The sequence below is a fragment of the Rattus rattus genome, chromosome 10, assembly GCF_011064425.1.
Source record: "Rattus rattus isolate New Zealand chromosome 10, Rrattus_CSIRO_v1, whole genome shotgun sequence".
Classification (NCBI taxonomy): Eukaryota; Metazoa; Chordata; class Mammalia; order Rodentia; family Muridae; genus Rattus; species Rattus rattus.
In genome coordinates, this window is record NC_046163.1 from 8,360,973 (window position 1) to 8,385,351 (window position 24,379).

General features: G+C 48.2%; 1 protein-coding gene and 1 non-coding gene across 2 annotated transcripts in view; both read right to left on the reverse strand.

Moving 5' to 3' along the window:
- Mgat5 (alpha-1,6-mannosylglycoprotein 6-beta-N-acetylglucosaminyltransferase) overlaps positions 1 to 24,379 on the reverse strand; it is a 286,468-nt gene that overhangs the window by 104,868 nt on the left and 157,221 nt on the right. Inside the window, exons 6-8 of the mRNA XM_032915150.1 lie at positions 19,420 to 19,496; positions 18,185 to 18,274; positions 585 to 656 (exon numbers count right to left, since the gene is read on the reverse strand). Of these exons, the coding sequence (XP_032771041.1) occupies positions 585 to 656; positions 18,185 to 18,274; positions 19,420 to 19,496 (239 nt within the window). The remainder of the gene's footprint in view (positions 1 to 584; positions 657 to 18,184; positions 18,275 to 19,419; positions 19,497 to 24,379) is intronic.
- LOC116911813 lies at positions 8,561 to 8,669 on the reverse strand. The gene has a single exon (XR_004389352.1). It is a non-coding gene; the product is annotated as a small nucleolar RNA U6-53/MBII-28 (small nucleolar RNA).

The following is a 24,379-nucleotide window of genomic DNA, read 5'->3' on the forward strand; positions in this document are numbered from 1 at the left end:
TAAAAATTAAGGGTTTGTTGATTTATGGGCTAAAGAAAATGCCCATAAAGATAGCATTGAAAGGTATGAAGTCCTTTCCTGTCTTCCTAATTGTATCTTCCACCAGCGTCTCCAAACCTCTGACCCTGCCCACCCAACCATGCAGTAGGATTCGAAAGACCGACTCCCCATAGAAACATGCCTCTGCTACAGCCACAGAGAACACAGCTTGTCCTTTGAAATTCATCTCGTCATCCTCTCTATGGAATCTCCCTTGACCTCCGCAGCTGAGACCACCCTTCCTCATTAATCTTCCTTAGCAGGCATTGGAGTCTGGTGACAAGTCTGGTCATTATTTACAGCCAGTCCCCTCATTAGATCACCCAAGGCCTCCACATCTGGCACAGAAGCTCATTCCTCTCTGTGGCCCCATCATTTAGGGGACCTTCAGAGAACCGCTCAATAAATAAACCCAGGCTAACTGGTGTAGGATTTGGCCAGCTAGACTTGAGATTTGAGCTGGCACTTCCAAAAGGTGCTATGTGTGTCACTCAGCGTCGGACCAAAACACACAAGGGGAGGAAGAGTGTTCCAAAGTCATTTACCAATGAGTTATGGTCAGCTTCCTCATAGGGATTTTTTGCTCTCCAAGGTAAACGAGGACACCAATTTTCAACCTGCAAAAGATAAATCAGAAACATTAAGTGTGCTAGCTCATCTTTTAGTGGGCACACTTGGTCAGAAGGCTAAGAACAATTCCAACTTATAAGGAGCACGGTGTTGATACAGGATAGTATTAACTGGATAGTAATCAAACTCCTGCCAGATGTGTGGGTGTCCTCTAAGGTGCAGAGACCTTCAGCCAAGGTCTTAAAAACCTATCCTCCATTACGGAGTGACTTCTTCCTCAACTAATCCTCACTCTTTCATAGGAGGGAAGGAGTGTCCTCTGGCAAGAGGTTAAAAGGTTTGAACACTTGTGCCGTGTGAAAGAGTCGCCGGGCACCATTCAGTGACAAGGCACAGATGATGTGTGACCCGCTCAGGTGTGTCTAAAGGGAACAGATGGCATTCAGACCACAACATTATTCTCTAACCTGACGACCAGGAATGCAGACCACGCTTTAATGCTAATTAGTCAAGGTTTGTTTTCTGGGCATTTGCCAGACACCGCCTCAAGAAATAAGATGGGTAACCTAGGACTGGCGGCTCACATGCCAGTACCCAGGCTGTGACTTCAGGAGGGTCAGTTGTTCTAGGCTCTATAACGAGCTCCAGACCAGCTTGAACTACATGAGACCCACTCTCCAACAAGAGCAAACCAGGAATGGATTACACATCTATTCAGTGATAGAGAGTTCTTCCACAGGAGGATCTAATCTGTCTGCACACAAGCTGTGTCTAACCCTCTACACCGAGACAACTACCAAGTTCCCTTGTAAGAACCTCATAATTGAATTACAGGATCCCTGTGTGTGCGCGCGCACACACACACACACACACACACACACACACACACACACACACACACCCCTTCCCCCCCTCCACAATGCTTTAAGCAAGTCTGTAATTTGTGTAAGCTTTCATTCACAGTTCTCTTGAGCGTCTGTGGCTTACAGGCTCAGGCTGAGCACTGTAACTGTTGGGGGAAGGAAGAAAGGAAGGAGGAGAAGATCTGGGCTTGTAGATATTTCTTCAAGAAAAGTTACCAGGGATTAGTGAAATCAATAACTGTTAGGAAGGGGTTGGAGAGATTTTAGGAAGGGGCTCAAGGCACGGTTAGGACGCAGTCCAGTTCCCAGCACCCACATGGGACAGCTCACCACTACCTGGAACCCCTGCTTCAGGGGATCTGACACCTTCTTCTGGCTTCCAAGAGATCTCACATGCATACACTGACCCCTCTTGATATATGCATAATTAAAATAAAAAAGTCTAGGAAAGGAAAAACAAGAAATCCATTGAGTGACACAGACATTTGATTTGGCTGTTTACCTAAAATAGCTACAAAATTTCAGAAACAGCATGGCCATCCCTTTACCAACTCATACAGCATTGCTGAGGATGGATCAGGAGCTGGCACCAGAAATCACTGCTCCTCAGGTAGGGGACAGGGAAGATTTTACTGAGGAGCATCCTTTAAGAGTAACCAACTCAGGAAACCATAGCCTTTTTCGGTTGGCAGATCAGTCAGACAAGAAAATCTGTCTTCCAGGTCTGGGTAAGTTTTCAAAGAAACATGTCAGTTTCGGTAATCTAGAAATTACTCAGAATGCAAGGTGGTATTTACTGTGACCAAAAATAACCGGCCATATTTGCACAAAGCCATCTGCTGTGGAAAATGGTCAGAAAGCAGCTGGGCTCGGGGCAGCAAGGCTTAAGGGGGTGGTAGGAAAAGTGCATGGTTTCCTCTTCTTCTCGTGGAGTAAAATTAGACTGGGGTGGTGTCTGTGAGTGGCTGCGCTCACTCGGAAACTCTCCCCATGGGGAAAGTGGAATGCCTTCACTCATGAACGGAGAGAGTACTAACCTGCCTGAGGCCCACGGTCTGAATTACTGTGGACCGGCAACAGTATGACCACGGAAGGCAACAGACACAGTTCCACGACTCAGGGGAAAAACAAGCAGAGGAGGAGCCTGACAAAGCACCACGAGACGCTTCGGCCAGTCCCAGAGACGCCACACACATCTGTGCTTCCTGCTCTGAGGCCAGATTGATTCACTTGGCAACAATTAAATTTTAGTAAATGGACTCAATAAAATGTCCCTGTGAAGCATATTTATAACAAGAAGGCTTCAGACGGGTCCTGGGCTTGACTGCTAGACTTCCAACCATGCATATAAGTGTGCACGCACACACACACACACACACACACACACACACACACACACACACACAGAGCATGATGTCAAGAACCCTCACAGAGAAATACACAACTAAGTTCATTTTTAAAACATTACTTTTATCCTTATCCACTTAACTGAATTATCTTTGTGTATGTGATATATGTTTGCTTCCCTGTGTGTGTGTCTGTACATGTAGATGTGTGCCCATGTGTGCACATGCATATGTAGGCATGTGGATGGCAGAAGTTGATGTTGGATGTTTTCCTCTATTACTCTTTGTTCCTCTCCTCCTCCTCCTCCTCCTCCTCCTCCTCCTCCGCCTCCTCCTCTTCATCCTCTTTCGCCCGCTCCACCTCCTCCCCCTTCTCCCTCTTCCTCCTCCTCCTCCTCCCCCCTTCTCCCTCTTCCTCCTCCTCCTCCTCCCCCTCTCCCCCCCCCTCCTCCTCCTCCTCCTTCTGCCCTCACCTCTCTCTCCCTTTTCTTTTTCTTTTTGGAGACAGGGTCTGCAAGCAAACCCGGAGCTCACTCATGCAGCCAGGCTGGAAGCTCTAGGGTTCCACCTGGATCTGCCTACCCTGCTTTAGGGTTGCAGGTGCAGGCCCTGGTGTCAGCTGCTTATGTAGGTGCCGGCGAGCCTAGCTCAGATCCTCCTGGGTGAGCAGCAGACGCTTGACTCACAGGACCTCTCGCCAGCCCCTGAATAAATGAAGTCTATATTGGAACCTGTCAGGATAAAAAAAGAAAATCTCCCCAAGAAGAATATAATGGGAAAAGATGAAGCAAGACTAGGAATAAAGAAAACGGAGGACACTGTGGCGGGACCAGATATTAAGAATGCCCTCCCTCACACCCCTCCACCCTATGATGAACCTTCCGAGTCTTGTTCTGATGAAAACGTAGTCTGTCCGGGGTGATTTAAAATAGGACTTCACTGGAGAGCTCTCAAGGCTGTAATTCCTCCTGCGAGCTGATCATTTGTCTTAGTTCTTCTTTCTCTAAACCACTAGCTACCCCTTTGCTACCCTCCAAGGACATCGCTGCAAACATGGAAGATAGAGTGGTCCGGGGAGCTTTTAGGCAGCAATTTCGGCTACACGTGCAATGGGAATGGTGGAAACAGATAAAGACCTTAACCCACAAAGGGAGAGCGGGCTGAGGCTGTTTTCCACCACGAGGATGGGATAACTAGTTGATGAAATAATGAAATTACATGTAAACCAATTACCCTGTGGGAAGAAGAGGAAAAACAAAAAAAAAAATTTTTTCTCTCTCCCTGGCACCTCAGAGGAGGACTGGGATTGGAGGAATGCCAGGGTTGGCGATAACTCAATGATGGAGCAAACTGCCCTCCACAGGGCAACATTTTCCTAAATGAAAGCACCATGATGAGCATGCGGGGGAAACCGTGCCTGCAGCTGACAGCTCCACCCCCTCTGATACGTAACTGCGTCCAGCGTCATTGAACGAGCTTGGCCCGCCAGGGTAACAGCCTATCAATAAAGCGGACCCCAGGAGGAGCCCACTCCCTGACTCATAGAAACTGCCCTGATTGGAACTGTTCAGAAGAGCTGCTCTCGGACTGGCTCCCAGAGTCCTTGGTTCCTGAGGCCGCCGCAGGCACCTCCCATCATGGCTGCCTCAGCCCCACGTCCTAGCTGCGGCTTTTCACTGCCTGTGGTCCTCAGTGCAGAAGCTCATCACTGCTCATCCTCCCTTACCTCTGTCCAATCTTACACAACCCCCTCAGAAGCAACAACTCACCAAAGGCAGCCTGTAGTTTACCACAGTAAACAATAGGAAACGGGGTTTGGCAGACAGCTCCGTGGCTAGAACGCTTTGCCACTCATGGGTGAGGTCCTCAGCTTGATCCCTAGAGCTCATGTTAAGTATCCCCGTGTGTCATTATGTACTTGTAATGTAAGTGCTGGGAGGGTACAGAGAAGAAGACATCTTGGCCAGTCTAGCTGAACCAGCAAGCTCTAGCTTCAGCGAGAAACCCTGTCTCAAAAACTAAGGTGGGCTGGGGATTTAGCTCAGTGGTAGAGCGCTTGCCTAGCAAGCGCAAAGCCCTGGGTTCGGTTCCCAGCTCCGGAAAAAAAACAAAAAACAAGACAAACTAAGGTGGAGAGTGACAGTAAGACATCCAACATGCCACCTCGCGGCCCCTGCACACACAACTCAGACAGGCACACACTCACAAACAGGTGCACACACGCAAAACCGGAAACCATCTGAACTCGCGGTAACGCATCCAGGAATTGATGAAGCAGTAGCACCACTCGGACCGCGTTCAATTTGGAGGCAAAACTCTTTAGACACAAACTAATCCTTTTAGTGCGCTAGCCACAGGCTGCAAAAGGGAGAGGCAGCAGAACGAGACGGGGAAACCTTGCTGGCCTGGAACTTCGGGACACTAATGGATATTCAGCGGAGAGGGCTCTATACATCACTTTCCTTAGAGACGAGACATAAAATAAAACAATTCTGACATACCTCCTGGTGGTTTAGACTTCTCTGGTTTTTCAGCTTTGTGAGAGGGCTGGTGAATCACAGCAGTATGAGTTCCTAAAAGTTCTAACTGGGTCAGGCTGTTTGTTTCAAGATGCACAGTCTGGGAGACTCACTGCCCTCAAGGAAAAAGAAGCTGCCGGCAGATACGCATGGGGCGGGAGGGAGGTGAAAGGAGGAAGCAGGAGCCTGCTGTCAACACTAACCGTAGAGGCCGGGTAGGTGCAAATGCCTGGTCCTCGAGGGCCTGGTCTCTCTGAGCTGATGCTCGCTTCTGTGGACAGAGCCTCAGTTTTGGTTTCTTCTCCCGCTAATGTAGATGAGACTGTCTTATTCTAGCCTATCGCCAGACACCCTGGACCTCAGGCTACCCTTTCCAGGGAACAAACACAATCGAAACCATCCGCCAGGCCTAGCAGTGTACATATTTAGTCCCAGCGCTCTGGAGGCAGAGACGGGTTGATGTCTGAGGTCTGGGTGAGTTTGGTCAACATAGTGAGTTCTAGGGTAGCCCAAGCTGCATAACCTTGTTTCAAAAAAAAAAAAAAAACCAAAATCTAAACCACAAACAAACAAAGGTTCTGCCCCAAAACCCAAATGCCTAGGAAACGAGAGACTCTGTCTCTGTGTGTTGGGGACTTGGGGTGCTTCAGTTTTCTCCCTTTTGTTAATCTGCATGTTACAATCGAGGTGTGTGTGTGTGTGTGTGTGTGTGTGTGTGTGTGTGTGTGTGTGTGTGTCTAGGCCACAGATCCATCTATCTCATCCTTCCATACCTGCAGCATTCATACTCCCAAAGAGAAGACCTGGACTTACAGCTACCATGTGATTTCTTCTGGTATGAGTTTAATTTTAAAAATTTAATACATTTGTGTTTTTTGAAATCAAAATATAATCACACCATTTATCCCTTGCTACCAAGCTCTTTGTTCCATGGTGGTTGTAGCCTTGAACAGTGAGCCAAGCTGGCTCTCTCTCCTTAGGTTGCTTCGGTAAGGTATTTTATCCCAGCAGAGAAGAGACACTGATACACACAGTAAGGGACGGATGATAATTAATAAGGGGGCAGGGTTATAATGATAGAGTAGAATAAAAGTCACTCGGTGAAGGATTTGCTTCTAGAAATTTCCACTGAATAAAACCAGGCCTGTGTTGGTTATGGGTGACTGAAAACCCTTGAAGCAAGATGCAGATGGGGCAGTGGTGAGGATGGCGTCTAGAGCACCCATCATGGCCTCTACCAGGGCAGGCAAGAACACTACAAACACAGAATGCGACTCAGCCCGCCATGTGTAGGGGAAAGCCAGGGGCTGGCGTGATCCTTGAGAGCCTACTCAGGCTATGACACAGAGAAGCTGTGACAAGTCTTCCCCATGCCTCAGAATGAGTGGGTTCTAATGGGCTTATGACACAGACGTTTTACAACCCAGATTGATTGTGCTCGAGGAAAGTCACTTTTCGTTACGCAGGAGAGACGGCACATGAATTCCTCTGCAGACAATCACACGGATAATACAGACACACTGACATGCTTCCTCCCACACTTCTCCTTAGGTGTTCCTCACACTCGAAACTAGCTTCATCCAGCCTGAATCCATGTGAATAGCCAGAGGTAGAGGTCGCCATGTTCAGGACACTAGGCACGCTGCAGTTCTTTGCCATCTAGCGCATGACTTTGCCTGGTTACCATCTTCCATGACCTTGGGAATGTTCTGTAATTGCGTCTTTCATCCTAATCTGATTCTTCATTCTCCCTCACGAAATAATACCGGGCGGAACTACTCTGTGGCTAAGCTCAAAATTCCTCCGCTTTGTGTCTCAATCTCAGAGTCTTAGCAGGTTTTCAAGATAAGGTTATAGCTAGGAGAAATAACCTAAATACCAGGCTCAATAAAAGGGTGTGTACACCCTGGGACTTAAAACACTACGGATAGAGCCATTCATTCAGTAAATGTATGCATCAGGCACTCATTTCTTTTTCTAAACAGTCCTGTTTACTATAGCAGTGATAAAATGATCAGTCAAAAAAATAGTGAGTGTGCATCAAACATAGCGCATGTATTTCATCCGATGACTTCTTAATGATAATAAGGGGAAAAAAGGATGCAAGGAAAACAAATACAAAACAAAACAAAAACAACCCTCTTTTAAGTATTAAGAAGTGTTAGATTCCTGTGGCAGCCAACTGAGAAATAAAAGTTTCCTGGGACCAGTGAGGATGGTCCAGTAGAGGGGGCGTGGGGCTAAAGGTCAACCCCCAGGTCTCACAAGGTAGAAGGAGAGTCGTGACCCCTGCCTGAGGCTGTCCCATGACCATCACATGCCCATGCCCCCACACAAAATAGTAAGTCAGTAAGTAAGCGGTAAGTATCATAAAACTATTTCAGGGTTTTCTATAGGAATTCTTTGGGTGACTGGATAGGAAATGACAGTAATTCACCTCAGTGGACATTCTCATGAATGAAGAAAAGAAACAGAAAGGACATTGCTCCTCATTGTGGTGGAGAAGGTGTATTGTAGATACTTGGGAAATCATAGTCAGAGGTAAAGAAATCTTGGAGAGTCCAGAGTGGACATGACCAACAGATGGGGCAGGGCCATGTGTGGACAAGGGAGAGGGGAGAGGGGAGAGGGGAGAGAGGGGAGAGGGGAGAGGGGAGAGGGGAGAGGGGAGAAGAGAGAGCCAGGAGACTAGAGACCAAGAGGCCAAAAGGCAAAAAGAGTGAAAGGACTGGTGAAACCAAAGTGGCTGGGCTGGGAGGTTTAGAGTAGGAGTTGGGGTACACTAGCCGGCAGGGCCCTGAACTGGTATGGACTGAGGGATGCTGGGAGAACTTGGAGGCCACCATGGACTTTGATATGTCAGTAGGGATCTCAGCCATCTGTCCTGGGTTTTCGACCTAATACCTTATAGAAGAAGAAGAAGCTTATCTAAGCATCGGGATACTGGCCTGGTTTGCCTGAGGTAGAAAGCCAAGTGGGAAGAGAGAGGGTGTGAAGGAGAGGCAGGGTAAAGGAGGGGGTCAGTGAAAGCACAGCCAAGTAGTATAAGTCTCCTGGGAGAAGTATGAAATGGCATCCACGAGGCAAAATAGATCCACAGCCTCCCCCTGACCAGACTGTGGGACAACCACAGTGTCGCAGAGAGAGAATCATCAAAAGTCAGAGCTGGACACACTGACAAGTAAGCAAAGTTAGGGAAGTTTCTGGTTTTGCTTTTCGTGCTGTCCCTCAGGTCTTCACACGAGAAGTTTTGTTAAACTCACTGGCACCCAAACCAGGCAGGAACGGCCTGGCTGGTGGCTCAGTATTAGCATGGCGACTCATCACTGGGACACAGAAACAGCAGGGATGGGGGTGGGGGCAGGGGGATAATCAGTTAGCAATTTGTCTAGGGTTCATGAAGCGCTTGGGATGGGTTCCATCCCAGCGCCACCAAAACCGGATATAAGAGTGAAGATCTGTAATCCCGGCACTTGGGAAGTTCTGGGTCATCCTCAGCTACATACAGAAGTTAAAGGTGAGGCTAGCCTGGCTGTATCAGACCCTTCTAAAAATTGTGAAATGTGTTTTGATCACATTAACACAAACTGTCAGACAACACTGAAAAGTCTGTAAAGTTCGGCTGGAAGATGGCTCAGTGGGTAAAGAACAAGTGTGACGGTCTCATGCCTGTAATCCTAGACTTCTACAGGAAGACGGTGCAGAACATTCCCAGAGTCTGAGGGCCAGTGAGCTTTGCTGTACACGGCAGAAAAGCAACAGGGACTCTGTATCAAGGTGGAAGGTGAGAACGGACACTTGAAGCTCTCCTCTAATGGCCACACATGCTCTACAGCACACTAATGAACACACACACACACACACACACACACACACACACACACACACACACACACACAGAGAGAGAGAGAGAGAGAGAGAGAGAGAGAGAGAGAGAGGAGAGAGAGAGAGAAGAGATTAAACATAAAACAATTAGGATTTAACTGTACTGGAGCCTGGCCAACCATGTGTTCCAAGGAGGACAGACACAGTGACACAGTAGTTTGGGGTTTGGCTGTTCTTGCTCTCCCCCACTCTCCGCCCCCCGAGTTTCTCGAGGTGGAGACCAGGAAAAGATGGTCACCATAAATGTCATTAAGAAAGAAATGTCATTAAGACTAATTCTGGGAGGAGAGTGATGGGAAAGGGGCGGAGACATCCGCCATCTCTACAAGGCTCTCCCAAGTTGGAGAAATCCTTTTGCAAAGGGCATCGTAACACTCGGGCGGCAAGAGCAATGAACACGTGGAGAGGAAAGGCTAAAGATGAAGTCTGGGTGCAGAAAGTGAAAATATCTCAGCCACACATTTCAGCCAGCTAACTACCCTGACTGCCAGGAAATCTTACTTTAACGAAAGAGAAATTCTGACTCCACGCAGCTAAACACGGTGGCCAAGGCACATTTTGGTGTACCCGGACAACAGCCTGGAGGAGCGTTTAAAGCGTGCCGTGACCCGTTCCCACGAGTCAGTTTTGCTGTTGTTCTGTTTCCCTCCTGCAGCCTGGACGGTCGATTCTCCAAGACTGCCCACTCTGACAGATTAGGCTCTGTAACGCCATTTCCAAGTTATCTTCCTCAGCCCACACGGGCTATAAATCCTGATCATTGTGCGGGTGATTAGGATTTCATTTCATGCTTGCATTCACAAGCATTTGAGCTTCCAACCTTTCCTGTTGGGCATTAATCTTGGCAGTAATCAAGGGATTAAGTACGCTGAATTTAAACTCAAGGTTAATAGCATGCTCAACCAATATTGGTTTTACATATTGCCAAGGGAAAACCGAAAGGCAGGGACCTTTATGCCCATTGTTCGTAAAACAGAAGAAACAGATTGATGGGTAAGGCATGAAATTGCTTCTTTTGTTCCATTAGGAAGGTCACACACACACGCACACACACACACACACACACACACACACACACCTGTCCAGACTGGCATTTGGAGTAGTAGTTTGTAAACATCTTAAGATCTAGCAATAAATCACTGGGCAATTTGATTATCTCATACTAAATATACCTGCGGTAGCTACAGAAAGGGTTCAAAAAAAAAATCACATCAACTGTGGGGAGAAAGCACAGTTGGTACAGTGCTTGCCAGTGAAGCATGAGGGTCCGGGTATGGTGGTGTGCACTTGTAATCCCAAGGCTAGGGAGGTGGAGAGACAGGTAGATGCCTGTGCCTCACAGGCCAGCCAGCTTGGAGTACTTGGTAAGCTCCAGGCCAGTGAGGGGGTCTGTTTCAAGAGAGAAGCGGGATATGTAGAGGGCTCAGGAGACAGCAGTGAGTAGAAGGCTTACATAACCAGTTTAAGCCTTCACTCCTATAACACCAGGGAGGCATGGCAGTCACCTATAATCTCAACACTTGGGAGAGGTAGAGACAGGAGATCCTCAGGGCAAGCTAGCTAGGCAGACTAGCCAGAATCAGTTACTTCAGGGTTCAGCGAGAGATCCTGCCTCAGTAAAATAGATGCCTGGCTTCAGCTTTGGTCCTCCATATACAAATGCATATGTGCATGCCCATACATATGTGGCCATATATATGAACGGGGAAACAAAGAACGAGCAAGCGAATGATGACAAAATAGACAGTATCTGAAGAACTACAGAGGTTGACCTCTGCCTCTGTCTTACACACACACACACACACACACACACACACACACACACACACACACACACACACACACACAGAGAGAGAGAGAGAGAGAGAGAGAGAGAGAGAGAGAGAGAGAGACCATAGTACCAATGAGTGAAAAAAAAAAGTATGTTGCTTGGTACCATTTGGAACAGTGATATAAGAAGAAAACGATACATGGGTGTCAAATACATGAGCATCGTCCATCAATGTACCATCGACGGGGGTGAAGAAACTTGTTCCGGGTTCTATGAGAGCCACTAGCCACAAAAGGTGCAGACAGCTGAATTGAACGAATCTGCCTGAAACAAGGACAGTTGCAGCAATCAATTACTTCACAGCCTTGTCTCTACAATGGGAAGAGTCAACACAGCTCAAAGAAACTGATGGACAAAGTGACCTCCTGGAGAGGAAGGGCGAGGCTGCCCGATGAGCTGAGTCACCCACATACTGAGTGATACCTGGCTTTCACTAGCTATGAGCTCGTGGGAGCCTGGTGGATTTCTCCCGTTTGGATGGTAGGCACCAAAATGAGGGAGAAGTGGAAACCAAGCAATGGACAGCATCAACTGAAATCAGCTAATTAGGGTTATACGCCCAACGTGAGTGGGTTCCAGCACAGAGAGAATGCAGAGCCAGTGGCTGCTGGCCTCATAGCCGAGTTTGTATTCCCTCGAAATGAAGGACTGAGGGGGCGCTAAGTGTGGGAACTCTGAGGCCTGGAGACCGAGCTCTTGCAGTGTAGCTGCTGATGGCCTGGCTCTCTATCCCCTTTGGCCATGGCCAGCAGATGAGATGTGGTTGAGCATCTGCAGTGTCTGGCATAAGTAATGTTTCACTCTTCTTGTATGTACCCTGGAGGGGGTAGGAGACACTACATAGACAAACGTATCTGTGCCCCTCTCCCCACTATCTGACTACAGAGACAATGGAGCCCAAGGTGCTAGTCATGGGGAGGGGAAGGTTTGTCTCCTGGAAAGATATTTCACATACTTCTGACAACTTGTAGAACATCTTGCAGGAGAGACTGGAGGTGAGGAAAGGATGGTGGGCAGGGCCATACGTTGACCAGGACTGTTTAGCCATGCAGTTCTTGCCCTCCATTTCGACCTTACGACAGGGCCCTGAAGACGGACTGAGAGTGGTGTCCCTGGCCCTCTTTGTTTCTCTCTTCAAGATGGCCACTTTGAAGAAGCTTTCTCAGCTCTCACTCTTACTTGTCTCTAATTGTCATACTGGGGACAGTGACTAAGCCTAGCTTACCAGGGCTGCCAGAGCCCGGGATTGGCCCTAACAACTCCAGGAATGTTCTGGTTATCTCAGAACAAGTCCATCCCTAAAAAAGGGAGCCCCTGACTGCTGTTGCTACACTGCTATTGCCAGTGTGGTGTCAGGCAGATGATAAGCAGCCGAGAGTGGTCACAGCTCACACAGAGAAGGCCGTACTTTTGGGGAGTCAATTAAAAAGGATCTGTAGATTACAAGGTGGTTGATGGTCAAGGAGGTCATAGGAAGAGAGGATACTACTTCTACTGTCTTGCTAAATGGACACGTCAAACTGCCGTCCACAAAGGTATATTCATGACTCATTCCTGACCAGAGAAGCCTCTTTCCTGCAGAATATAGCAAAGTGGAGACTCTTGACTGGTGCAAGTGCTGAGAGTGTCTCTGGAGTGCTCAGCCCTAAATGGCCATCTATACAAACCCCTCCCTCACAAGCCTCAGAAACATTAGGGAAGGGACCAGGATGAATGAATGTTAGAGGCAGAGGATGGGGAGAGAGCTGTGGTATACTGTCATTTGGACATGAGACAGCCATTGCACTCAGGATCCACTGTAGCTATGGTTACCTAGACAAGAACTAATCAGACTCCGTGGATTACTAAAGAAAACAAAGCAAAAGGAGAGGACACAAAGGTAGAAGGGTTGTGTTAGGGGTGTATGGAGGGAGAGGGAGGGTAGAGTGGGGGCAGACAGGATCAGGATATAGGGCAAACCCATGAAACTGTCGGGGGATTTAAATGGGCAGCCTGATTATGGCAGCCCTGTTGCTCACTGCAAGCGGGTATGCTAAGACAACGGTGGAGGGGAATGAAGGGTGAGGGGCACGTCGTGAATCTGAAGGTTCCAGTCCACCCCTCAAGTGACACTTACTTTAGGTCTTTTTAGTGTCTGTCTCTGTTCTGGGCTTTAGGGAAAAGCCCAGCTCTTTCCATAAAGACTGGAAATGCAATACCAGCGCCCACATACCTATTGATCGAGTTTACAGAGCAGGGCAAACTAAGATGGCTTTCTCATTTTGCCAACTTCAAGAGAAACCTGGTGTGTGGTATGGAAGGAAGCAGGTCTTAGAGTTCAACAAAATAGGAAAGTTATAAGACAGCGACAAAGGAAAGGAAAAAAAATCCTAGACTAACAAACAGGCTCACACAGCTGTATTTTGTGTGTGTGTGTGTGTGTGTGTGTGTGTGTGTGTGAGAGAGAGAGAGAGAGAGAGAGAGAGAGAGAGAGAGAGAGACAGAGACAGATAGAAAGAGAGAGACACAGAGAGGGAGAGAGAGACACACAGAGAGAGACAGAGAGACAGAGACAGAGAGACAGGGAGAGACACAGAGACAGAGAGAGAGACAGGAAGAAACAGAGAGACAGAGAGAGCACCTACATGCAGGTGCCCACAGAGGCCAGAAGAGGGCATGGAATCCCCTGAAGCTGGAGTTAAAAGCTGCTGTTTTCAGCCTGACATGGGTGCTAGCAACCAAACTCAGGCCCTCTACAAGAGCAGCAAGCATTTTGAATGCTAAGTCACCTCTCCAGACTCTTGTCCAGGATTTTAACACTACAAGGTAAGGAACCGACTTAAGGGACTAGTCTCAATTAATTTCACATAACTGGCTCAATGAAACATCCTCCCACGGAGACTAGCAGTCAAGGGCAAGTGTGTTTTTCACACTCGTGAAAAGAATATAGAGTAATACGAATCCGTTAGCTGCCTTAGACATCCCACAATGCACGTGCTTATCAAACACCATGTTGCACACCACACATAGATACAGTTCTCACTGATTAAAAAGGCAGCCACGGGGATGAGGGGTTGGCTTACTACTTGCCGCACAAGCATGTGGATGTGAGTTCTAAGTCACAGCACATAAAAAAGAAGCTAGAGTGATGGTGTACACCTGTAACCCTAGCACCGAGGAGGTGCAAATCAGGGATCCCTGGGGCTCACTGGTCAGAAAGTCTAGCCTAATAGCTGAGTTCCAGACTTAGTGGGACCCTATTTAAAAAGTAAGGAAGATGGTCATGAGGGAAGACATATGGCCTTCCACTGAACGCCCTACCCCCAACCCCTGGAACAAAACAAAACAAAATACCAACCAACCCAAGGAAGAGTCCATGTTCTACGTGACTAGAAGTCACAGCAGACGCATTATCTTATTAGGCCGACTTGACTCTAACTCTAAGACAGAACAGCGAGCCCATCCAGAGTGTCCTCGCATTAAGGATAACGTGAAAACTCACGAATATGCCGCCTGTGTCTACTGAGCATGCTCTGTCTGCTAGGCCCTCCCTCTCCAAGGACATGCTGATGTGAACCTGGGCATCCTCGTGCCTTCCCGATGGGAGGCAGATGCTTTTAAAACCGAACAGAACTATAACTGGAAGAACTAGAGGAAATGCACTGGGTCACAGAGATTGAGAAATGGCTAATGGAGCCTTTCAGGAGTGACCGTCCCTCCTGAAGCTGTCACTGAGTCTGTGGGATGATACAATAGGCCCTTTTCAGAGTCACTTTTAGAGCCTGATTGTGATAAAAGGTCCATATTTCTTTTTTTTCAGTATAGGAAAAGACAGAGAGAGAAAAAGAGAGAAAAAGAGAGAGAGAGAGAGAGAGAGAGAGAGAGAGAGAGAGAGAGAGAGAGTAAAGGCTAGCCATGAGCACATGAAGAGGGGGGTGTAGGGGACGAGAGGATAAAACGAGAGCAAGAAGGCAAGAGCGAGGTCAATATTTCTTACTTTGCTTACTGCTCTGATACAAACCCTGACAAAAGAACTTAACTTCTTTAAGGAAGGGTTGATTTTGACTCAGAGTTTGGGGACACAGTGCATCCTGGTGGGAATGCATGGCGCTGACATCCAGGAAGCAGAGGGAGATGGACAATGGTACTCAGGTCACTTTCTTCTGTTTGCTCAGTCTGGGACCCCAGCGCATGGGACCACGTTTAAGTTAGACCTTTCCTCCTTAGCCCATGTGATAAATTTCCTCACAGACACGTCCAGTGGCTCCTCTTCTAGGTGCTTCTAGACCCTGTCAAGCTGACAACCAGTGTTAGGTACCACAAGGTTCCCAGATGTCGTAAGAGGAGCCATCTCTCCTGTTTCTGTGACTAATTATACCTGTCCTTTCGTCCTCTCCCATCGGAATCTCTTTCTTTTTCCCATTAAACTCTTAAGATACAGAACACTTGGTGCAGTGACAAGAAGATGAGCTCTCAGTAGATGCTGGCAACCCAGTGACTACAACAGAGGCCAGGAAGCAGTCACTGAGCTGAATCCGCTAACTATAAGAAGCAAGAAGCTGGTCTTATGCCAAGGCTACTGAAGCCTAACTGCACCTCAGGAGGAGAATAAGTCCTGGCCCAGGAAACCACGATCTCTAGACAGAGCAGTGCACCAGCGCTGCCCGTGGACTCTTCTCAAACCCCTACTTTCCTCTCCTGAGCATCTATCTTCCCTCCACTGGGAGTGTGGCTAGGGTGGCAGTCTCAAAGGAAATGAACCTATCATAAACCATGTCCGTGCCATTCATTTCACTATAACTTCCCAGCTTTGGCTCAGGAGCTTGAGAAGAGGCTGGGAAACCCAGGCAGAATGTGACATCCTTCATCTCGTTAGCCCTCCCAAATCCACTAATGAGCCGTGGCTGTCAGTCAGGACCTACAGCCGGACTCTGGCTTTTTCCATTCCAGGGAAGGGATTTGCGAAGGAAACTGCAAAATTAAACTGGATGAAAAGTCTTTCCCTCAGGGCAGGAGAGATACTTCTAATTGAGTTCTCACTGGGGTGAAGGTCACCCACTGCCTGATTCTGCTTGCAGAAGGAAATGAGAAGGCTGCAGACCCTAGGAATCAGGGGCAGGCTCAAACATATGCCGGAAATTCAATATCTTGGCAGCTGAGGAGGAAAACCCAGGCTACCCTGAGCTAGGACGGAACACCCAGGTTAGTCTGTGCTTCCAATTCCTAGAAGGCATTTTATTCTCATCGGTGCTGGGATTCCCCTGATTCCCAGGGAACAAACTTGCCAAAGGAAAGGTATGTAGTTGCCTCACTGGTAGAACCTTGGAAGCCAAGTGCAGCGCTGAGGGTTGTGGGGGCTGACTATGATGTAATGAAGAAAGTGGGCTAACTTGTTAGTTACTCTGTAACAAAATGCCTTACAAATAGTTTACTTGGGTTCAGAGTTTAAGGGCGCAGTCCACCGAGCTAGGAGCACCGTGACACATTTGACACATTGCATCAGATGGGGGTGGGGTGGGGTCCTCCATCTCAATTCACCCAACTGCAAGCTCCCTCACAGACACTCCCAGAGGTTTACCAGGATGCCAGGTTGTGTCGACTTGATGATCAATATTAGCGATGGCAGAGAGAGAACGTGGACGTAGGAGAGGGACCACGTGCCTTATAGTGGCGGTAACTTAGGCTTGGTCATCCAAGTAAGACATGCTAGTCAGTTTATGGTACAGAAAAGAGAGGCACCCAGACTGCACAAGGAAAACCACCGCAAGAACATTTAATTCAGCCTGAAAAATGGAGATATTCTAAAGGGCATCACTAAGGGGCTGTTACCATGGGGCAGAATAACGAAAGAAATGGGGGTAAGACCCAAACAAGGCTGCCCAGCACCTACCCAGGCCCTCAGGCCGTCTGGTCCAGAGGAGAAGGCACAGCTAGCTTCTAAGTCCCTACTAGGTTCTTCCCCTATAGCTAAATATTATAACCTTTCAACTCCTCCTCCTCCCCCTCCTCCTCCCCCTCCTCCTCTTCCTCCTCCTCCTGCTGTTCCTCCTCTTTTGGAAACAGGTCTCATGTATCTCAGGCTTTCCTCCAACTTACTATGTAGCCAAGGATAGCCTCAACTTCTGACCTTCCTCCCAGTTATTAGGACGATAGCTGTGTGCCACTATGCCCAGTTTAGGCAATGAAATTCTGGGTTTGGTGTATGCCAGACAAGCACTCTATCCAAAGGAGAGCTAGAAGTCACCTCAGCCAGGGACCTATGGGGTCTGTTAAGTGCTGCGTGGCCTTAGAAAGACCTGCGTTGTAATTGTACGAATACAAATGAAAAGGAAAAATCAGAGAGAAAAGAATAAAGAAAAAATGACAGGAGGTAACCTGGTCCATAAGAGCATGCATGGCAGCCAACAGTCGGGGAGGGGGTCGGGGGGGGGGAGCGGCCTACTACTGCTCACCACAAGAGAAACACAAATCAAAACAATGGGTCCTAACCTCAGGCTCATTAAGACGGCCACTGTCCCCAAATTAGAAGGTAGCATGCCTTTGTGAGAACTTGGGAAAGACTTGGAAAAGATTCTTGTAGTGTGCTTTCAGTCTTGTGCACCCAGTGTTTTCCTCCCCGAGCTGAACGCTCTGTGGACTATGCACCAAGCAGGCCTGTTTTCTCAGTCTGGGTCCACAACATAGTGGAGCTGAGGATACTCGATGATTTGTTCGCAAGGGAAGGGCTGGCACGATGGCTTGGGGTAAAGGTGACTGCCACCAAGCCTGAGGACCTGAATGTGCTTGGGACCCACAGGGGGAAGGAGAGAATCCCATAAGTTGTCCTTCGCCCTTCTCCTGTGTGCCATAGTCCCTGTACATGGATGCCTATACTAAATAGATAAAAGTTTTAAAAGTGTACAAAAGAAAACTAAATTTAAAAAAAGCTGGTGAAGACAGAAAGTCTGTGTATTTTACTGAAATAGGAAATTAAAGCAAACGAAACAGTGAATCCAGGCTGTTCTTCCTTTATGGGAAGATAGATGTTCATGAGGGAGTCAGGAGGAAAATGAAGGCAGTCGCTGGCCCTTCTTTTTCAGCTTCTCCAACTCCAGACTCAGTTACAAAAGAGTCTCAGTGTAGACGTAGGCACAGGTCCTCGGAAAGACTCACCTCACTGAGGTAAATAAAAAAGGAGCAGGAGGTCCCGTCCACTCCATAGTCTGCGTAGCAGGGGTCCGACCGCCACATGTCTTTCATCCACTGAAACGAAGAGGAGAGGACATGGCTGAGGAGACTGAGGAGGAGGGGGAGGAGACAAAGGACACAGTGGAGTGGGTGACTCAAGTGCAGGCCCATAGGTTGAGCAGAGCCAAAGGTTCCTGAGCTGAGGGCCAGGTGACCAGATGCTCGTCTCCTAGAGAGTTGCTGGTGTTTGCCAGAGCAGAGCAGAACAGCTCCATGTAAACAGAGAACAGTGGAGGTAAAGGGCAGGAGAGCCAGCAGGACCACAGGGCCCCTTCTCTTCAATACCCTTAGGAGGTTCCACAGCCACAGCACAGGGCCTGCAGTGCAGAGCTCGGGCCAACCAGCACAAAAGTGTCAATGGGCACTTACAGCTGTCCCCAAAGAACAGCAGGGGATGTTCCCAGGAACGTTCTCACCATTCTTAACAGGAACACTTGAATGATACTCTTTCTCTGAACACCACTGGTCAGGAGTGGTTTCCAGGAGCAGGTCAAAGAAATGTAATGTATTTTTCTCCAAACAACATAAGACAAAACAAGAAAAGGTCAGGAGTCCAGGTGTGCACTGGGAACAGGCAGGCCAGCCTACTGGATGAGCTCTAGGCTAGTGAGAGATCCTGTCTCAAGGGAAAGCTGGATGACACCCAAGGAATGACACAAGGCTGTCCTCTGGCCTCCATACCTACACGCACATACATGTTCACAGATTACATATAATACGCCAGGCTGCAGCTCAGTACGGAGCACTTGCCCAGCATCCAGGAGACTTGGGGTTAATCACCAGTGGGAATGCACAGAGTCAAGCATGGGTGGCCCAAGTGTCTCTGGGCACTCATTTGCTTATGCAGATAATCCCATGTATGTCATAATCGGGGCATGGACCAGGACTCTGGGGACTCAGGGAGAAGCAAGAATTCTAACTAAGCCCCTTTGGTATTGGGACTTGAAGGGTCACCTGGAGATGAAGGGCTGGGAAAGACAGAGGGGACACAAGAAGTGGTCCAGGTTCTCAGTCTGACTGCTGACAGCCACTGCTGACCTGCACCCCATGGGAGTGGCAGAGAAGGGCCACCACGCTTAGGATAGAAACACCCTGGAAAGGATTTGCTTCAGGGCTCAGAGAGGGAGGGTTGGGAGGAGCAGACGTAAGCTCTGCTTTACCTTGATTTTCCCCTCGCAGTGGGGGTAGCCATCCATAGGAGGCAATACACATTTTTCTTGAACTCCATTAATGATATCTGTAAAGAACAGGAAACAAAAGAAACCATGAGAACCATAGTACAGAAGCCCAACATCACAGTCCACGTAGGCTGAAGGACAAACTGAAATGGAGAGGTCTCCGTAGCCCCTCCAGCTACAGGCATGGCTGCCGTCATAGCAGAATGCTGCTGCTGGGAGTCAGGGGAGTGGTAGTGTGAATGGAAATGGCCCCCGTGGACTCACTGGGAGCGGCATTCTTGGAGGTGTGGCCTTGTTGGAGGAAGTGCGTCACTGGGTGTGGGTTTCATCTGAGGTTTCAGATGCTCAAGCCAGGCCTAGGGGCTCATTGCTTCCGCTGCCTGCAGATCCAGATGCAGAACTCCCAGCTACCTCAGCACCACACCTGCCTGGATGCCACCATGGTTCCTACCACAATGATAATGGACTGTAGGCCAGCCCCAGTTAAATGCTGACCTTTATAAGAGTTGCCATGGTCATGGTGCCTCTTCACAGCAATGGAAACCCTAACTATGACAGGGGCATGCCATCAACAAGGAGACTGGCTGGGATCTTAATAGTCCTTAAAAAGAAAGGTATATCAGCATCTATGACAGACATTCTTTCTCATTCCCCCCATCTGCTTGTGTTCATGTATACGAGGGCACACATGTGCATGCCGGGGAGGCCAGTAGACAATCTCACGTGTCATTCCTCAGGAACACGCCACAGCTTGGGTGTTTGTTTTATTCTTTTGAGATATGGTCTCTCATTGACCTGGAACTCGCCGCGTAGGCTAGGCTGGATGTCCAGCAAATCCCAGGGTTCTTCCTGCCTCTACTTCCCCAGTGCTGGGATCACAAGTGTGTACCAACACACGTGGCTTCCTAACACGGTGGGGATCAGACAGATCATTCACCATGATCACCTCCCAGATTCTGCAAAGGTTCATTTTTAAGAACCCAATCACCTTGACTTTTATTTATTTAGAACTGAATGGCATCTGAAAGGTTAAAGGTACCTAGTTATCTTCCCATGACGGTTTTAACAGGGCCATGGGAAGAACAGACAAAAGTGAGCTTATAATCCCCAGCCCTAAACTTGGGGAACTATGGCCATCTGTCTGTCCTCCCACTGGAAACTGAGCCAAATCTTCCTGTCTAGCCCTGCTGCCAACAGCCAGGATAAGCATCTTCAGGAGGGAGGGTGGCGCTCTGCCCCCTGGTACCTCACGCGCATTTCCTCTCAAAAGATAAAGGGTCTCCAGCAACTGCTTTGTATGTACAACAAGGCAGCGTTTCTCCTTGTACACCTGATAGGAACACGTGGCCACCTTATCAGATGGCCCCTGCAGAGTGAGTCCATGCAAGCTCAGCCACTGGCCCAGTGCTTGGCACCAGCCAGAAGCCAGCAATCTCTACGTTTGGCCTGGAGATACAGCTCTTGCAGGCGTTTTCCTCGGCCAGCTTGGCTCTAAGAACCAATAGGAGTAAATCAGAGGGGAATGACCAAGGTGAAAGACCATCTCCCATTAGAAATGACCCAATGCAACTCATTCTCTACTTGGACAATCATTGTCTAGGCCTGTTTCACACCGTGGATAAAAGTGAATTTCTACAACTCAGTCCCTGACAGACGTTTTAGTTACTTTTATGTTGCCGTGATAAAAACAACATGACCAAAACCAAACTTGGCTCCCAGCCTATCAACTGAAGGAAGCCAAGGCTGGAACCCAAGCTGGGCAGGAGCCTGGAGGAAGAAGCTGAAAGAGAAGCACAAATGACCACCACTTACTGGCTTGCCCTCATGACTTGCTCTGGCTGCTTTCTTATAACTACCCAGGACCACCTTCCCGGGGTGACCCCGCCCACATCCATCATTAATTAAGACCATTGCCCATAGGTGTTCCAACAAGCCACTCTTATGGAGGCTTTTCCTCATTTCTCTCTTCCCAGATGTGTCTAGGTTTGTGGGAAGCTAAAGCGGACTAACGGCACAGCACATGCTCCAGACAGAAGCTCTCCAGGTCACAAGGAAGCTCCCTGCTCTTCAAGGGGCCAGAGAAGCCGAGTTGCAGCTAAGCCACAGGATCTACTTGCAGCCTCTTGGGGGACGCACAGTTTGAGTGTCCCTTGTTTGAGATGCTTGAAATCCCTGCTTCAGACTTCACACTTCTTTATATGTGCATAGGCTTGACATTAGGTTGTAAATCCCCAACAGAATATCCCAAATCCAAAGTGATCCAAAATCAGAGTTTCCGTTTTTTGAAACGATGTTATTTTTATTATTTACTTAAGCTCTCATTCTAGTATTGCGGGCTGCTTACACCCCCTCACACTCCATCATCCTTACTTTTCTTGCTGGTCCTCCTGTTTCCTCCTTACTGTAGTTTTATTTCATATCTCGTATGGACACACACACACACACACACACACACACACACACACACACACACACATACATGGCATTCTGTATCTGTCTGAAATGTAGAACCCCAGTGAGAGAAAGCATGGTGGATTCGTGAGACCAACTTAATTCTTTGCAAACAGCATCTATCAACCCCTATAGCACTTTGAAAAGTGAGTTTTGTATTTTATTGGTTTTTCTGGATTTCAGCTTAAAGAGCTGGAAACGTCATCTGCCTCACACTTTACAGGACACTTCCCACAAGCATATCTGCTGACTCTCTGCTTTTCCCAATTCCCGCAAGTACAGTTGGGAGAGATGAAAAAGATCCCTAGTTCATGAGGAAACAAATGCAAACTCATTAAACTCTTTCTCTGTGTAAGGCACCATGAATCTCCACAGGAAGGCTACTTCCTTTGGGATATGTATATGTGTGTGAGTGTGAATATTTACACACCGAGCATGGTGTGCAGAGGTCAGAGGACAACCCCAGCTGTCAGTACTCATGTGTCTTGTTTGAAACAGGTCCCTCATCCACGGCTGCATAATGCCAGACTAGCTGGTTCCTGAGTTTCTGGGGACTCTGTTTCTACCTCTAATCTTGCTGCAGGGACACTGGCATTAGAGACATGCACTACTGTGCCCCAGATAAACGTGGTTTCTGGGGGAGTGAACTGGGGTCCCCATGATTCTGTGGCAAGTGCACTGAGCCATCTCTCCGGCACAGATTTTCCTTCTAGGTCAGGATTATTTCCACCCAAGTGTGTCTAGGTGTTCACAGACACACACCACGATCACTTCGTTCATGCTCTGTATAGGAAGCAGTGTGAGGGGTAAACTTACCTAATTTTATTCTGCTTAGAAAGGCACCTTTGCTGGCCTCCTGGATTGCTAAGTAAGAACCGGAAGCTAGGGCATTACCCATGTGCGAATACTGTAGAACTCCACCGCAGATTACATGAAAACACACTGCCACACACGGGCTGGAGAGATGGCTTAGCATGTAAAGCGGTTGCTGCACAAGGGTAAGGACCAGAGTTCAGGTCCCCGGCACCCACGTAAATGGCAGACAGGTGTGACAGCCTCCTCTAATGCCAGTGCTGTGAAGGCAGAGGAGACGGGGGATTCCCAGAGCACGCTGGTTAGCTACCGTAGACAAACTGCTGGCCTCAACTGGCTTAAAGAGAGAGGCTCCGCCTCAAACCACAAACTGGAGAGCGACCAATGAACACATTTGGCATCAATCTCATGCCTCAAGCATGCACACATGTGCGTGTATGCTGACACACATGTGAAAACACATACATACACACATGCACAGAACACATATCTACATAAACAAAAAAAATTTCCAAAAATCCATTTAGTCAAACCATCACTGACTATTTATTCTTCCTTTCTTCATGTTCTCTGTTCTTAGCTTCCTGCAGGATTATCTGCCTCATTACACTTCTAAGCGTTAGTCAGCAGGGAAATCAGGTGAGGGACACTACAGAAGAGGGGCAGGCCAGAGAATGGGAAGGTGGCTTGATGTGTGCTCCAAAACCAGAGAGCTTCACTGAAGATGATCCCAGACCTGTGAGTGAAGACAAGCAGCCAAACCTCTGGGTCTAAGAGGGTGGAGAGGGTGGATAATGAGAGAAAGCCTCAGACAAGGGGCAGCATGGGAAGAGCTATGACAGGACAGCTGAGCGGGTGCTATAGGCCAAAGGGTTGGGAGCTCCAGGCTCAGAACTCAAGTCTGGATTAACCCTGCAAGGGATGGGAAAGTCGCCATAGGTTAATGAGGTTTGGGGAAGCAACAGATATTCACTGAGTAGGAAAAAAAAAAAAACCCAAACAAACCTCTGACCATTTTATTTTGGGTGTTAAAGATAAAATCACATTAAGGATAAGAATGTACTGTACTCTGAAAGAAAACTACTGCATAAGATCTTTACAGTTGAACAGAATTTTAGAGCCAACATAAACTGTTCCGAAGTTGGTAGCTCAGCTGGTAGAGTGCTTGCCCGGCACGCAGGAAGCCCTAGGGTCCCATCCCTCGAATCCCCGTAAAGTGGGTGCAGTTACACATCTGTAGTCTCAATATGGGGGAGACACATGCAAAAGGGTCAGAAGTTTAGGGTTATCCTTGGCTATACAATGAGTGAATTCCCGATTGACTATCTGTGGAAAGGGATGGAATCCAGCCTGGTGAGGAAGGTGTAGTATCAGGAGCAGGAGGGTGGGTGGCCACACTGCATCCTCAGACAAGAAGTAGAGAGAGAACTGGAAGTGGTGCCAGGGATGTAGACCTTTAAAAGGCCCTCCCCTCACAACCCTAAGGACACTTCTGCCAGCTGCTCTTCCTTCCCTTCCTAAAGGTTTTATAACCATCCCAAACAGTGCCACCAGCTGGGTAATCTCAGGACTAACCACTGAAACACAGAGTGTGGGAGATGATTCCCATCCAAACCACTGGCCTATGCACCAACCCCTTGGGAACCTCTCTCCTCACTCAACAATCATTGCAAAGCTT